Below are 17,560 nucleotides of genomic sequence, written 5' to 3' on the forward strand. Positions count from 1 at the left end.
TATTTTACAAAATTTTCCCCCTTGATTTCCAACTTCCTGCATAGAAAATGGTGGGATTATAGGTGATTTTAATCGCTGCTGTATTTTCATGCATTTTCTAAGTTGTTTATAAAAGCCACAATGCCTCTGCAACTAAAACATTACTAAGATACAACAGAGCTCAAGAACAGATAAATAGATCAAAGAAATGGAGTAGACAGACCTGTTACAACTCACAGCATACAAGAACTTGATATATGATAATGATTACATCATGAATCAGTAGTGAAAACATAAACTTTTAAATAGATAGTATCAGAAAAACCGACTTTCTATACAGAAAACATTAAATTAGTTTGCTACTACCCAAGAATTATAAAAACAAATCCCAAATAAGTTAAATACCCAAACGTGGAAAACAAAACCGAAGGCGGTGATTAAGGCAATGATTAAGACCCAAGGCAGTGATTTTTGTCGGTTTTGCTAACATCTATCCATGCCTAGTACAGCGTCTGGCATATATGGTCAAATAAATATTTGTTGCATGAATAAGCGGAAGAATGACAATAACTTCATAATATCAGTGAAGAAAAGAATTTCTTAAATAAGGACCCAAAAGTACAAACCGTAAGATAAAAAGGGGTAACTTTACTACATCAAAGTTAAATATTTTGTGGCAAAGTGATTATTGACAAAATTTTAAAACTACAGAAGTAGGGGAGGTATTTATAAAGCACATGACAAAATATTAAGTCAGAACATATAAAAAGCTCTTTTCCCATTCACATTTTATCTCCAGCATAGTATAGACAGGCAACATAATATCCTGGTCAGGACTGCAGGCATTAGCTAGAGTCAGACCACCTGGTGTTGAATCCTGGCTCCACTACTTCCTAGCTGTGTGACTTGGAATATTTTACTTAACCTCTCTGTGCTTCAGTTTCCATACCTGCAAAAGGATGAAGCTTTCAATGAATGGTGTTACAAAAATTGTCAGGATAAAATGAGCGAATGCATTAGTATCAATAGTTGGCAAAAGGAATCACTCAGTCAATGCTAGCTATTATTATGATTATCCTGCTTTACTTTTCTTCATATAACTTATCACTAGCTAAAAACGTATTATTTATTTGTCTTCCTCTGACTAGAACATAAGATCCATAAGACAGCCTTTTCCATTGTATTCTTAGCACCTAAAACAGTGTCTGAGGTATAAAATAAATATTTGCTGGGTGAATGAGAAATCAATGTAAAAATCAATAGGAAGACAAAACACTGAGAGATGAATGGGCTGAGGATATGAATAAATGATTCACAGAAGAGGAAACCCTAACAACCAATAAACTTATGAAAGGATGCTCAACCTCACCAGCAGCAAGGAAACTGAAAATGAAACCACTTCAGATTCTACTTTTTATCCACTGACTCACCAAACATTTTCAAGTCTAATAACATCAGAAGAATGTGAGGAAAGGTAATATTTATATAATGCTGGTACAAGCAATTTGGAAACAATCTGGCATCCCCCCCATAACGATCATCCACATCATCACCATCATCACTCCCACCATCATTACCATCAATCATCATCACCATCATCATCACCATCATCACCACCACCACCGCCGCCATCCCCACCACCATCACTGTCATTGTCACCATCGTCATGGTCGTTGTCAGAGCAGCTAACACTTTAGTGCCCTCACCGTGTAAGCACCTTATACGTATCAACCTTGTAAATTGTCACAACAACCTTGTGAGGTTAAGTCCTACAATTATAGTTAATCCCATTTTATAGAAGAGGAAACTACAAGACATAGAGGTTAAGTAACTTGCTGAAAATCACAGCTAAATAATGGCAGAGCCAAGGACTCAAATCAGCCATTCAGACTCCAGGATTCAGGTAATTACTACAATATAGCGTCTCTTGTTTATGCATTTCCACTGGATGAATATAGATATTTATTGGCGGTATTGGGTCTTCTCTCTTCTTTTGTGAACATTTTTTATTAGCCTAGTTGTCTTTTATTGAATGGTAACAGATCTTTAGTGTGTGTGTGTGTGTGTGTGTGTGTGTGTGTGTGTAGGTGTGTATGTGTGTTCTGTTTGGGATACCAAATCACTTTATTTAGAGGGAAATGCACTACCCAGGAGAGAAAATACATGAGGCGGTTTGGCACAGTTTATGAAAAAGGTAACCCAAAGGAGCATCACGGTGCCCAGGTGATGGAAGAGAACTCACAGCCACAGGTGCGGGGCAGGTGGGCTGAGGCAGACTCAAACTCTCCCGGGTACCGGCCACAGGCTGCTCTCATGCTGGATTGGGGCACCCATCTGATACACGCTGATCACCTGGCCGCCCAACTCAAGAACGGATTTTATCTATAGGTCAGGTTCTTGAAGGCCCACGAGTGAGTCTGTCTTGCCAGTGGCTCATGTGTGCGACTCCAGTCACGACTTCTTCACCCGCTTCCTGCACAAGCGTGATGCACAGTCCAGAGCAAGAAGCTAACCTTGCCGCCGTCATCACCTGGCTTTGCCACGGCCTGACCTCCAGCAGGATTTCCGCCTCCTCATCAACGCGGAAGCTTCATCCCTTGCCCTGCACCTTCCTTCCCCTCCTGGGGCTGATGGAGGAAACACCTGTCAGAAGTTCTTTAAAGCCACATCATCTCTGGTCAAAGCGGTACGTCACCGAGAAGCCCTTGGAGGGCTCCGAGCTCAAAGCTGCCCTAGAAGTTTATGATCAGTGAGGGGCGGAAACCTGACCGTGATCCTTATCGTTACAAAGGTCAGCCAAGGAGGCAGGCAGCGGTAGCTACTGAGGCTGGAGCATTGGGTAGAGGTCACGGCGGGACCGGCCAACAGTTCCAATATTCCCGTGGGTGTCAGCAGCAGAGGGCGGCTGGCTCCTGGCAGCGGCTGACCAACAAGCCCCGAGCAATGCGGGCCCAGCTGCAGTAGGACCCGGACGATTCCCTCTGCTAGCTTCTGGCCTAGAGTTTGCTAACCAAGTCCCCTTTCTTACATATTGGGCTGTTTCCAAGGTTTTAGTTCTTACTGTAATCTAAATGTGGGAAAATACCTTCTACCTCATTAGCCTTCTCTTTCCACAAGTATTTCATTATTATTCAACACATTTGGGGCCTATTTCCCATAAAAACCCAATTCTAATAAGAGTTAATGTTAACTCATCATAAAATTTTACCAATACTCATTGGCCAGAAACTAGTCTAGCGTGAAGTTTAGTTTGTGAAGTAAGACCTGTCTTTGCAGACTATCCAAGACCAGAATAAACGAAGAAATATGTAAAATGCTCTGAAAAATTGTCTGGATATCTTTAAGGTCACTACATGTAACTGAAAGACTACATTCAAATTCTCCAGCTATTCCACAAGCAAATTTCTTAAAGGCTTATTACTTCCTTGCATCTTAGGTAAAACTGTTCCCAAAGATAAAATGGTGAACAAAACAAGCAGAAAAATCAAGTTTCCTAAAAAGGTTGAGCGTGTTGGCATGGCAGAGTATATCCTTCGAGACAGTCTAGATTAGTTGGCAGAGTATAACCTTTGAGACAGTCTAGATGAGTGAAAAACTACCCTATTTCCTACAGCCTGTTCTTACTCATGCTCACAAATGTTTTTCTGATAGAAGAATAGCCCATACACACTAGCTCCTATTTCTATGACTTTTCTCATTTCTGGGCCTTTCAGAGTTTACTGAAGGAAGACGATTAACAAGTCAAAAAAAATTTTTTTTTCTGGCTGAGATTCATTTCAATATTGTATTAGCGCTGGTATAGATAATAAAATTAATGTGTCAGCAAAGTTCACAATTCAGTGTGCTTTTCAAACGATATTCCTATTTGTGAATTCCCTTGCTAGATCCAATATTCATTTTTTACTCTCTCTTTTGTATATTCCGATGTTGCCCATGGACCTACTCAATTCTTTCATTAAATAAACGTTCCATATTTTGATGAAATCCTCGTGGTTACAGAGTGTGGCAAAATATTAGGCTTCCCCTCTCCCCTAGAAAAATCTGGTGAAGAAGTAAGGGGCGAGACATGCCCCGCGGGGAAGGCAAATCACCGTCTCAGGAGGTTAAATCTGCAAGGAGGGGCGAGGAGGCGCCAACGGCGAGAAGGTGATGGTCAAATCCCATCTAGGCTGGAGGGATTCCAGGGACCGATGGCCCCGAAGGGGTAGAAACACTAGAACAGAGAAAACACTAGCTCGACCTCGAGTGGAAGGGCTGAGCAATGAGTCTGGGATATGAGACCAAGTACAAAGGCCAGAAACGGGATGCAGAGAAAACATGATTTCAGTGGACAGTCAAGGGTCAGAGGCCAACCAGAGGTCGCACAGGTGTCTCTCATCTCCAGGAATCACAAAGGTGAACTTGGAGTTCTCAAACACAAAGGACAGGACCTCCCAGATCCAGAAGGGAGCCAGAGGTCATGGTCCACTTTGCGGTGGCAGAGGAAAGAGACAGGACATTTTTTAAAAGCACAAGCATATGCAAACTCTTATATACAGAATGGATAAAAAACAAAGTCCTACTGTAGAGCACAGGGAACTATATTCAATATCCTGTCACAAACCACAATGGAAAAGAATATGAAAAAGAATATGTATATGTATAACTTTGCCATACAGCAGAAATTAAAACAACATTGTAAATCAACTATACTTCATTAAGATAAATTAAAAAAATAAAATAAAATAAATGTAAAAAGCACAGAAACACCCCAGGGCTCAGAGAAAGTGTCTAATAGAGAAAGAACAGCTGGCAGTGCCTAGAAGTACAGCTGAAAAGTGGGACAAGCCAGGAGATGGGCAGGACAGGCGTCTCTCTTCTGCCTACATTTTATCTTGCCCCCTGACCTTTGGGCTATGGAAGCAGAAAGTCAATCCAAGGAGCTCTGGGGGCCTGACAGCACCTGTGGCACAAGGTCTGTGGTCCTTATCCCCTGAGGGTAGGGACCAGGCCCAGGACCATGTGTGTACTTGTTAAATCCCTGTTAGATCCTAACAGTTTGAGAGCCAAATGCTTCAATTTCCCAACAAGACACTCCTACCCAGAGAGATGCACTGACCAGTATTCCAACATCCAACTGAGGGTGAGTGACAGGAGTTTCTTGATTCCTGGTTTAATACTCATTTCCACACACCACACCGCCTCCTTAAAACTTGTTATCTGGAAAGCTTTTTAAAATATTTATGAAGAAATATTCTGGAGAAGTGCTATACATCCTAGGATACTCATTTCAGTGCCGTTTGTTAGCACAAAAGACTGGAAACAATCTCATGATCTATGAACAGGGGACAGATTAAATGAGAAATGGGACATCCATTCAACAATGGCATGCAGCTTTTTAAAAAATGAGGTTGGGAGAATTCCCGGTGGTCCAGTGGTTAGGACTCTGCACCTTCACTGCCGAGGGCCTGGGTTCAATCCCTGGTCAGGGAACTAAGATCCCACAAGCTGTGCAGCGTGGCCCAAAAAATAAATAAATAAATAAATAAATAATGAGGGTGGCCTATGGGTTTTGATATATAATATATATGCAAGGATTTCCAAGATACACTGTTAGGCGAAAAATCAAGGTGCAGCAATGGAAGGTCACACTCCCACTGTTGGTGAATGTCCGTGCACACGTAAGCACGCCCATGCACACATGCACCGGCCCCGCATCCTTGTACGTGTACAGAATGCCACCAGGAGGACATGCCAAGAACTGGCATCCGGAGCTGCTCACAGGGAGGGAAACTCAGAGCTGGCAGAATGAGACTTCCTTTTCACTGGATACCCTTTTTGTGCCTTTTGAAGTTTGTACCATATGCTCATACTACCTATTTGAAAAATAATAATTAAAAAAAGAAGGTGTCTACAAAATCAAAGGTAATATACAGATGTTCTATCAGTTAGTGTACAGGTCGAGCTGTGCGGGTCGAGTCCCAAAATAACAGCAGCATGGGACACAGAAGCCCACGTCGCTCTCACAGGAAAGTCTTGCTTCCCTCGGTGGGGAAGTTCTGCTGGAAGAAGATCTAGAATCCCTTCACCTGCTCTCGGCCATCCCTAGGATCCCTGGGATGTGTGCTGGGCTCACCTGGTCCACGGAGACTTACCATCTCAAACAAGCACACCCTGGCCCTGCTCCTTTGGAAGAAGGGGCCACTAACGGCCTCGGCCACTGGGACCCAACAACAGGAGACTGAACAGACGAGGATATTCTATTATCTCCACAGAGTCATATGATGGACTAGTTAGCCAGTTCCCGTGACTCCGGAGAAGGCTCTGTAACACCCTGGAAAGATGGTCCTGGCACATCAAGTGACAAACAGGAATCTCCAGGACCAGAGGAGTAGTATATTTGCATTTTTGTAAATATATACGAATTGGAAAATGTGTAAATGAATATGCCAAGTCATTGTCTTTTGCTTGGTGATACATTCTCATGTTCCATTTTAGAAATGATGCGTTTTTGCAAAAAGGCTTTTTTTAAAAACTTCAACTGGAAAAATAAAAAAGGAACTCTGCTTTCAGGGGCTCTTTCTTCGGTTTCTTTAAAATGTTAATAAATACCCAAGGGCAGTAAAGAACAAGTATCTACCCCACCGCCAAATACTAAATGAAGAAATTGTGGGAAAGTATCATACTAACTGAGTCGCCATCTTTCTCTGGGAAAGTAGTACATGAACTTGACCATGGAGTGAACACAAAATAGAGGAGCCCATATTCCCCTGGCGTGTGTGTTCAAGCCAGCAACAGAAGTGCAATGTGCTTACAAAACAGAAATTGCAAAGGTAAATCCCAGCTCAGCATGGGGCCCGCACCGGGTGACCGTGTGCTGGGTTCTCTCCCGTGACGGGCCACCAACTGAGAGGAACTCAAAGCGTCGCCCAGAAGCGCTACCCGTGGTGGGCGCTGCACAGGCCAGGCTGCGGAGCTGGGGTACCGGGTACCGAGGGGCTGACGCGGCTTCCTCCAGCAGTGCTACCACCCAGAGATGTTCAGTAACCGGATTCCTAAGCCCATGTTGCTTCTTACAAGACTCTGACTTTGTGGAGGCGTGAACGACGGCAGTGTGGGAGGGAAAGGATGCTGGCGTGTGACAGGCTACTGTGGGCTACACGGAACTCGAAGCAGAAAGGAGAAGAGACAGCCAGGAAAGAAGCATAGAAGAAAAAGGATCTTATTGCAACTATTGATGCTATCATTAAACGCAGTCCTTTGATGAGACTAAAAGACAAACTAAGAAAGGGTCTTCTATAATCGAGGTGCAATGTCTTTTAAAACAAAGAAACATATGCATTTATTTCCTTTTAAATTCACTGACATTTCTTGGGTTGGCCAAAAAGTTCATGTGGGTTTTTCCATAACATCTTACGGAAAACCCAAACGAACTTTTTGGCCAACCCAATAGTATACCCATTACGCTGGTGAACCTTGGCTCCAGAGGCGCTGAAGCTGGTAATCTACGACATATGGGGAGATGAACTTGAAACATTATCAAACAAACTGCTCTGTATTGAGAGTCCACTAGACCATGCAGTTTGTGAACAGGCAGGGGTCGGACAGTCAGACAGCGAGAGGCCCCAAGACCTAAATCTGAATCTAAGATGTGGCCTGGGCAAGTTATTTAAACCTGGAGAAGGCTCAGTCTCCTCACCTGTTATTATAATGATTCAGTGAGAAAAAAAAATAATGTATATACAAGGAAAGAAGCCCACGGCAGGAGGAGTTCAAAAGATGAGCTATCAGGCTTCCCTGGTGGCGCAGTGGTTGAGAGTCTGCCTGCCAATGCAGGGGACAAGGGTTCAAGCCCTGGTCTGGGAAGATCCCACATGCCGCGGAGCAACTAGTCCCGTGAGCCACAACCACCGAGCCTGCGCGTCTGGAGCCTGTGCTCCACAACAAGAGAGGCCACGATAGTGAGAGGCCCGCGCACCGCGATGAAGAGTGGCCCCCACTCGCCGCAACTAGAGAAAGCCGTCGCACAGAAACGAAGACCCAACACAGCCAAAAATAAATATAAAAATTAAAAAATTAAAAAAAATTAAAAAAAAGATGAGCTATCATTTTCCCATGCTGGGTCCTATACAGCAAAGAGCACAACTAAGGATGCCACAGTCCACATCCTTCAAACGCAGAATTAGGAAAAGGAAGTCCTTGACGTCTTCCTCATGCACACAGGGGAACATTTTTTAAGTTAGAAGCTGGCCTGTCAGTGAAGATGAGGAACCACTGGAATCCACTCAACAGACCTTTACGAAGCTACCTATGTGTGCAATTCCCAGATATTACAAGGATTGGGGTCTGTGTGAGCAGACAGGTAGACACATGTCTCGTGTTCTGTAGGCATGTTTTGAGGTGCCAGCCTTGTTTATTATCTCCTTCTCTGAAAACTACTTTGATTCCAGACCTCCCTGAAGGCCTGGCCCTAAATGGCCATGTTGTACCACGTGACAACCCCCTCCGGCTGCCGGCTCACCCTCTGCCACCCCTGCCTGGACCCAGCCTGCTGGTAGCGGACTGATGGAGGGAAGGCTAGACGGACAGACAGACCCGCCTTCCTGACCTGCTGGTCCTCAATTCTAATAAAGTTCAGCCATGCTTTATTTCAAGACAACCTATTGTATGTGTAAAATAAAATCTTCTATGTGAGCCAGTGTGTAGATGTTACACATACATGTTAAACAAGAGACACCGGGAGTTCCCTGGAGGTCCAGTGGTTAGGACTCGGCGCTTTCACTGCTGAGGGCGTGGGTTCAATCCCTGGTTGGGGAACTAAGACCCCACAAGCTGCGTGGTAAGGCCAAAAAAAGAAAAAAAAAAAAAAAGAAGAGAGAGACACCAAAAACTCTGTGACCCTGGAGAAGTCACTTACCTATGAGCCAGAGCTTCCTTCCCGTAAAACAAGGGTCTGCCTGAGAAGATGGCTGGGGGGCAGAGCGACTGGTGGAAAGGCACGCGTGAAGGATACACTCAGTAAGGGTCCCAGGGCCTTCGCCAGGGGTTGTCACCCTCAGTTATAATGACCAGAGAAGGTGTCATGAAAGAAAGGACACTGGAGCTGGACCTTGAACTTGGAGAAGAGGCAGACGTGGGAGGATTAAGAGACCACACTCAGAGGGACACTGAGGGAGGCGTGGCCTATGGGGGGGAGCGGAGGATGGACGCCAGTAAATCCCTTTGGTGAACAATGATGTCTGACGTTGAATTTGAAGTAGTTTTCTGCCCTAGGCTATAATCAAACCCCTGCGCTCTTGATTCACAAAAGCTTCAGCAAATGCTGTGCAGGACAGCCCCGTGTATTAGTGGTTCCTGCCGGGGGAGGGGGATGAAAGAGAGCTGACTGGATTCCACCAGGGTCAAAGGTCTCGGGAGAAATGCTATAGGACCCAAAGCATTAGGAGCTAGTGACGGGGCAGTTGGGGCCACATGGACGTGCTGGAGGACCACGAAAACCTCGGTCCCCACGAGACCCTCACAAATACGTATGAGCTTGAGCCATTTTGTTAGATATTAAAGAAAAAAGTGACCCTGGAAGGTTAAAGGATGTGGAAACACTTGGGTTTTAGGAAAATTGGGAGAAAAATCCTACCAGCTTCTAGACTGAAAACAAGTCAAAACAAAGAAAAAGAATACGGTTACCTATAAAAGAAAGAGAAGCAGATTGGCAGAGAAACATCTGTTCCACTAAATGCTAGAAGATACTAAAACAATGTTTCTGGAGTTTGAAGGAAAACGGTTATCACAGAATTACACTTAGACCCAGACTCTGGTTCATGCATGAGAGTAAAAAAAGGCATCTTCAGACATATACGAAGTTAGAAAATATATCATCCACCTACTCTAATAAAATTAAGGGAGAAAATAATCAAAGAAGAAAAGGAGAGGGTGTAGTTTATAAGAAATAGTGGTAAGCAATGGAAACAGTAATGCAGTCAGGAAAGTTTAAGAAGTTTTTGATACTATGGATGTGACTGTAACGTTAATAGTTAAGAAAAAAGCTTTAATATGATATAAGGGCAAAAATAAAAGAAGCTACATGGAATTGAAATTTCAGATTATTTCAACAAAATCTAGGAAATGTAAAGGAAGGAGAAATCCAAACATCCTATAAGGTTTGTCTTGTTTGGTAGTACACAGAATATTTTGGACATTGGTTAATTTTTGACATTGATAGAGAAATACAGAAAAAAAGCATGCTTGCTTGAAATTTAATGATAATTCCTAGAAGAAGAAAAATAGGATATAGAGCTCCTAAACCACTAGAAGGAGAAAAAAAAAAAAGGAAGAATGGAAACTTGATATATTCTGCAAAACACAAGAAAAGAATAAGGAAATATTTTGAGTACCAAGAAGACTTACAAAATTCAAAGGCAGGATATGATCTGAGCAGTCCAACACAATGGCCATGACCCACATGCGGCTATTAAATTTAAATGAATTAAAAATGAATAAAATTTAAAAGTCGTCTCCTAAGTCACACTGGTCACAAGTGGCCAGTGACCTCTGTATTGGACATTTCCATCACCACAGAAAGCTCTAGCAGACAACACTCATAGTCAGCGCACAATACAAGGTAATATGAGTCTATGTAAAGTATGATCCTATTTATGTTAAACATACATTTATATATACATATAAACAGATAAATATAAATGCTAATTGTCAGTGGAAAGTAATAGATAACAAAAGCATCTGTGTATAAAGTATAAAGTACGATCTTATTTATGTAAGTATATGTATAGGTGTATATACATGTATATAAATATAAATAAGTGTGACTTGATTACACTGTCAATAGTGGTAGCTCTTAGAAATGAGATGATGGGGGCTTTTACTCTCCATATACTTTACTGTTTGCATTTTTAATAAGCATATTTTAGAGGACAATGAGTAAAAGTCATTTACATATTTTCAATGGGAGTAACCACAAACCAATCAACCAACCTCTTTCTTGAACCTGGTACAGAACCTGGTTCCAACCCCAGGGTTAACCCAGTAACTAACTTGAACTCGTAAATAGCTACTGTGTACACTCAGGTTAATAAACAATTTCAAGATGGCACAGTAGGTGTCCTATACTTGGAGACTTTTCTAGAGTTTAGCCAAGCTCTGCAAGAAGTTTGTTCTGGGCCTCAGGGTGATGTCACCCTTTCAGATGTTAAGCCTGAACCGACATTTGATACTTTTAAATGTCATTCCCTAAATTGGGAGGTTGCTTGGGCAAAGGCTGTTAGCTCACCTTTCCATTTAGATTTATACTATTGATAACAGATCACATTTCAGAGGAGCAGCTTTCAATTAGCCCTTGAGTTTTCCATGACAAGAAAAATCTCTGGAGAGTTACAGTAATTTTTTGCATCTTCCCACCGACTCTACAGTTGACTAAGGAGAAGTTCCCACCGCCCATCTCAACAACAGATAAAATCAGAACTAACAACACAGGGCACACAGAATAACTTCCATTTTTCCTCTTTAAATTGGGGGTAACAGAAGAGAGGTTAGGGTCTCTGTTAAAAGAATTCCAAAGTTTTAATTTTAATCTTTCCCAAATACCAGATCTTTAATTTTTCTAAGAAAAATAACTTATTTAAAATGTCTGGGAAGACCCCTCAAATACCAAAACTATTTCAGATATACCCCAGGGAATAATTTGGTCATGTATCTGCCAACATAGGCATCTTCATATATGCTTATTTTATTCCCTATGTAAATATTCTTGGTAGCTGCCTCTATTCACCTCAGCGAATAATGAGGGAAAGGCTCTCTGCATGAAAAGGAGATGAAACACATCAGTTCATCCAGGAACTATGCATTTTGCAAGTCAGTGTTGGTAAAGCAAGGAGAGAGATTTGCCAACTTGAATGTTAATTTCACATGGGGCCAACTGTGTGCTCCCGTTTCCACCACGGGGCAGTAACTATGCTTAACGCGGGGTAGGCAGGCTAAGAGATAAAGACCAGGACCCACTCTATTTTACAAACGGAGAAGATGCAGATCAATGGGGCAGATCTAAGATTACCTTAGAACTTTTTTTTTTCCGTGTCCCCTGCAGTAGAAGTGCAGAATTCTAACCACTGGACCGCCAGTTCTACCTTAGAACTTTTAATATGCTTGAAAGTTTTCAAGTTCCCTCAAACGCTTTACAAAGACACACTTCCCCTAACTGTAAATCATGTGCTCAAGCAATATTTAAAGCATGTTTCTCGGTAATCCTCCGTTGGTCTCCTTCTAATTGCTGCATATCGTTTGAAGATAATAAAGCTACACTTTTCTGAATTTAGTCTTGCTAATTAAAACAGACAATCCCTGCCCTCCCCCAAGATTTTTGGAATTCATGAAATCTGGGTAGTGGTGTGCCACTTTCATACTTGGGTGGACCAAAATGTTAAACGAAGAGCACATTTTCCATGAAAAATAAGATACAGAGATAGTGAGATGCAAGTATTTTATAACATGTCAGCCATTGCTTTTAACTGAACAAAAGTCATATTTCATTTATGGACTTCTGGCATTATCCACAAAATGAAATACCTGTTTTAATTCATAAAAAAAAATTCTACAAAAATGGAAGAAAAGCATACACAGTAGTATTTACATTGTGCAGACAAAAGAGTCTAATTTGGTAATTTCCTTTTCCCTGAGGCTCTAGTTTTAGTATGTCTAAGACACCCAATAAATACATTATACTCAATAGTGTGGGTGAATTAATTCTTATAGGTCACAAGGGTACTATTTAGTAAATGACTGCTTTGTGCACTGACCCATACCTAGAGGCCTCAAAGTGATAACTCACCTTTCAAAGGTAAAGCATGTACATACCCATTCCTTCAAAGCCTCATTATTTGTCACCTGATTAAACTGGTGGAATGAAGAGGCCAGGTGTCAAAAAGAGGAGTCTTTCAAATTGTAACATTTACAAACTTGAGCTACTTAAGAAAAAAAATCTAGGTTTCCACTGAGCCATATCATCAGTACCCGAGCCAAATAAAACACAATTACCCCCAAATTGGCACACAGCATCTGAATTCAAATCCAGAAAAGCAGTCCAAGTAGCACAGCAACTTGGATTTTCACTAATCTCCTTACATTTTAATAGACTACAATAAACCCATTACAACGATTTCTTCCTTCTAGAAGCTGAAATCATGTTATCTGTTCTTGGTGAAAACCTTTCAGTCCATTGAGCAGCTCTAATTTTGAGTAACTGTGCTAACATATAATTAATGTGCTGATGTACAAAACTGAAAATGTCTGAAGAAGGCATGGAGATGCTTCTGGGTGCTAATCTGGGAACTTCGCACAGCCTCCTGCAAGGTTCCCGGGGGCAGGTCCTGATCAATGGGTACACAGATGAGTAATTCTCTGTACCACGGACATTCTTGACTGTATAAGCAAAGAAGTACATAATCAAACCTTCCAAAGGATGAAGAACAACAAACAGACATTACAGTGGAGAAGGCAGTCCATTACAGTGGACGTCCAGGGTCTTGCCAGAAAGACAGGAGCTAAAGTTTTTTGGGTAATGCATCATATTTGCATCTGGGCCCATTTCTGGCACCAGGGCCATTGTTTCAATAACATATCTATATTTAGCTATCTATCACAGACAAATTTCTATCACTGCACAAACAGAAGTCGAGCTCAGATGTCTGCAGAATTTCCTTTCCTCTCTTTAAAAAAAAACATTCTAGACCAGACTGATAACATTCTGTACTTGCAGCTGCCACTGAAAAATATTCATGCCAATGAAAGATACATTTAGTCAGCTTTTCTTTTTCTTGATCTTTTAATATTTTATAACACATTAAAGCTCAAAGTTCCTTTCTTAAACAAATCTTCAAGCAGACGTTAAATAGAATGCAAATACTTTACACTTTAAATCATCAATCATTTAAAGAATCCTCTCCATGAACTGAATAAATAAGCCATCTGTGACTACGGCCTCCCTATCATGTTTTTAAGCTGACCCACTTCTTCCCCGGTCACCATGGTTTGTAAAATCTCACTTCTAAGGGGATGAGTGCTCGGTGCCAGCCCCTAGTTCGCATTCAACTGGGTAAAAGGGTAACGTAAAGCCCAGGCAGCATTTAAAATGACCTCCCCTACCTACAAAAACAGAACTTCAATACCCTCCCCCCCCCCACCGGAAGCAATCTTTTCTCCAACCGGAGAGCAAATCAAGAATGCGAGGGAGAAAATGAGCCAGTGAAAGGAGGAAGAAACCTGATCAGGTGTTAAAACGCATGGCTCTGGACATCAACCAGCAAGCAGGATCGCGTCCGGTCGGCGGGAGCTGCTCCCCAAGACGGAGCTGAAATCAAGGTCGGACCCGCTTCTAGAGATGCTGACCCACTTCTAGAGATGTGGACCCGCTCGGCGGCGGCGAACCTGCGCGTCCCCAGGAGCCTGGCCGGGATCCCCGGCGCCCCCGGCCCGGCCTGGCGCGCGGCGGGGCGGCCGGGGCGGCACAACTTTCCGCAGCTCCCCGCCAGCGGCGCCCAAACGAGCAGGGGCGAATCTCAAGCCGCTCCCGGCCATCAGCGGCTCTTTTCTGCCGGTGGTGGTGGCGGCTGGGGGAGGGGTGGGAGGACTTCAGGAGAGGATGACAAGGAGCGGAGAGAGGAGGACCACTTCCCACCTGCCGGGCCGCCACAAAGGGAAGGGCGCCGCGCCCCCCTCGGTGCCACCGAGTCTCACGCCTGACGGGATGGGGACGCGCGAGGGCCGGCGGGCCGCGCGGCAGGTGACAGCGGCGTGGCGGGTCCCCGCGCCTCCCCGCCCACCCGGGGCCTCGCCTCAGCCGCGCGGCTCGGCGAGCGAGACGCGCCCCCCGGACCTCCCGCCGCCCCTGAGCCCCGCGAAAGCCAGGCGGGGGGCCGCCCGCCGCTCAGCGGTGCGGCCGCCGCGCCCCGGAGCCGGCGTCCGCGAGGAGCCCCGGGCGCGCCTACCCCTTGGCGTGCTCCGTCTCCTCCTCATTGTCCCCGTCGATCCCGCACGTGTCCTGGTCGTCCAGCTCCAGGCTCTGCTGGCTGGCCGCGGACTCGCTGTCCTCCGCCATCGCGGCGGCGCGGGCTGGGGCGGCGCTCCGGACAGCGGGCGCGGGGGGCCGGCGCGGCGGAGGCGGCGCGGCGAGCAGCTCCCTCTAGCGCCGCCCGCCGTCTCCTCGGAGCCGGAGCCGCAGGCGTGCCCGCCCCTCCTGGCCCCGCCCCGCCTCGCCTCGCCCCGCCCCGCCTCGCCTCGCTCCGCCCCGCCCCCTGCGGCCCGGGTCTGGTGCAGGGCGGTCCGCGCGCCCCCGCGGCCCGGGGTAGGGAGCGGGCGGGGCGGGGCGGGGCGCAGTAGGGGTGGTCGCGACCCGCCGCGCGCAGGAGCGTAGCCCTGGGTCCCGGCCGGTGCCTGAACCCTGCGCTCGCCTCTGAATGGCGCAACCTGAAGACCCCGAATCCTGAGTCTTCGTTTTGGGAGCACAGGCAACGCGATGTTACATCTCTTCATATTAGGAAGAATTTTAACTCTTTGCAGGAAGTTCTTACTCAGGGGTAGGCGTGCCAAGAACACTGATTTCCAGAACCCTCACCCCCGCCCTTCACCTCATCCCCAACCCCGTACGCTTTGTAAAAGTTCCATTTCATATGTCTCTGTCTTTCCAGTATACTATAAAATCAAAGCCAGAGTCAAAACAGTGCTTCCAGCCTTCCCGCCTCTCCGTTCCAACGAGACTCGCAGCCCTAAAACTCTTGACAGAGAAAAATGTGGAACTGCCCCTGTTTTTGCTGGACAGCTTAGACCACGACCATTCTGGGGGAAATGGGACTTGTCCATGATGCTGGGGCCTTGGACAGTGTCAGTGAGTGAGGCCACTCTGGCGTCCTCAAGTGAAGGTTATGACCTAGACCTCCAAGCAAAAGTAGGTGGCCTTCTAGGCGCAAATGGTCCCGTGTCTCTCCCCGTGAACGCAGGAGGGGAAGGAGGCACCCAGCGGATTGCCAAATAAAACGCGGGTGAAGTCCAAACTCTTATTTGCTGTTGCAGTTTGTACACCCCAGTCCCTTCCTTTGTTCTCCTTTCATGAGCAGAGTTCAAGGTCCCACTAGGTCATGGGAAGCCTACATGGTTTTACAAAGGCAGTGGAAAGATAGTTATCAGGAATGCTCAGAGAGGAAAAAAGAGACTTTTAAAAGCCACCTGAAATTTTTCGTGCGGGTCCTTTTTTTTGCAAAAGGCATCGGGAACATTTTGGGGCTCCTTTTTTCCCCACAAGCAAGACCATGCCCTTAAAATACAGTAAGATAGAAGTACGTAAAGACAAAAATTGCAGAGCTATTTCAAAGTTCACCAGACTTTTATGACTGACTGAGGTTGAACCAGCAAAGGTTCTGTAAGAAGTGCAAAATGGGGCCAAACCACGAAGGAAATACAATGCTTTCTTTCACAATTGCAATGATTTCTGAGGCAGAAAGTCACATGTGGCCTCTGGCTTCAAACTTTAGGCAAATATAGATCAGTGGATTTCCTGCTGCTCATCCCTGTGAATGTGAAGAGTTGGATAACGGTAACCTGGTTGGGTAATCAGCAGGATCCTGACCAGGAGAAAATCTATCCCATCAGTTGCTATAGCCTATTGGAAGGGTTCTGGAAAATATTTTTAAAATACAAAGCAAAGTCAGCAGACACGTATTCATCTGAATTCTCAAGAAATTGTGACTGAGAACCTCTCGAAAAGAATAAGAAAACAAATTATCCTGGAGAAATATTAAAATGAGGGTATCAAAAACCAGTTAAACACTGGAAAGTAGTGATAAATAGGGAACATCTGTTCCCCAGAATGCAAAGAAGTTGGTCCAGATGACTTTTTGGTACTGGATGGAGGTATTACATAATACAAACGTGTGTCATCATTAATCATTTGAAGGAGGACAGAGTTTGCCGACAACCCTGGAAAATTCTTAAATCCTATTGTTATGCATAGAAACTCGCTATGTTTCTAAAAAATTTTGCTTCTTCCTCTGGTTTAATCCCAGAGTTTGGGGGGACTGGAAGCAGGTGGTATCTTCTAGAATCTCAGATCCAACATTTATTTGGGGGAAGAGAGTACTGTACACTGGTTACTAGTGTGTTAAAAGAAGCTCTTGGAAATTTCCTATCCTACTTGACTCATCTCTTATTATAGATGTAAGATCATAGTTGTATAATTAGCCTTGTTTTATGTAAACTACGGTAACTTTTTGCTTTTAAAAAAAATTGCACCAAATTACACATACCATAAAATTTACCATCTTAACCATTTCTAAGTATACAGTTCAGTAGTATTAAGTACATTCACATTGTTGTGCAAGCCCATCTCCAGAGCTTTTTCATCTTGCAAAACTGCAACTATAACCGTTAAACAACTCCCCATTTACCCCTCTCTCCAGCCCCTGGCAACCACCTATGTATGGATCTGACTACTTTCTGTCCCTCTGAATTTGACTACTCTAGGTACCTTGTATAAATGGAATCATACAGTCTTTTTGTGACCAGCTTATTTCCCTTAGCAAAACGTCCACAAGGTTCATCTGTG

General features: G+C 44.4%; 1 protein-coding gene across 3 annotated transcripts in view; it reads right to left on the reverse strand.

Moving 5' to 3' along the window:
• The window catches only part of NMT2 (N-myristoyltransferase 2), a 55,630-nt gene extending 40,467 nt beyond the window's left edge, over nucleotides 1–15,163 (reverse strand). For all 3 annotated transcript variants that reach the window (XM_082452894.1, XM_082452893.1, XM_082452895.1), the window contains exon 1: nucleotides 14,952–15,163. In XM_082452894.1, coding sequence (XP_082309020.1) covers nucleotides 14,952–15,061 — 110 coding nt within the window. In that variant the 5' untranslated portion in view covers nucleotides 15,062–15,163. The remainder of the gene's footprint in view (nucleotides 1–14,951) is intronic.
• Nucleotides 15,164–17,560: the final 2,397 nt, after the last annotated feature.

The sequence above is a fragment of the Balaenoptera physalus genome, assembly GCF_965194825.1.
Source record: "Balaenoptera physalus genome assembly, chromosome: 2".
Taxonomy (NCBI): Eukaryota; Metazoa; Chordata; class Mammalia; order Artiodactyla; family Balaenopteridae; genus Balaenoptera; species Balaenoptera physalus.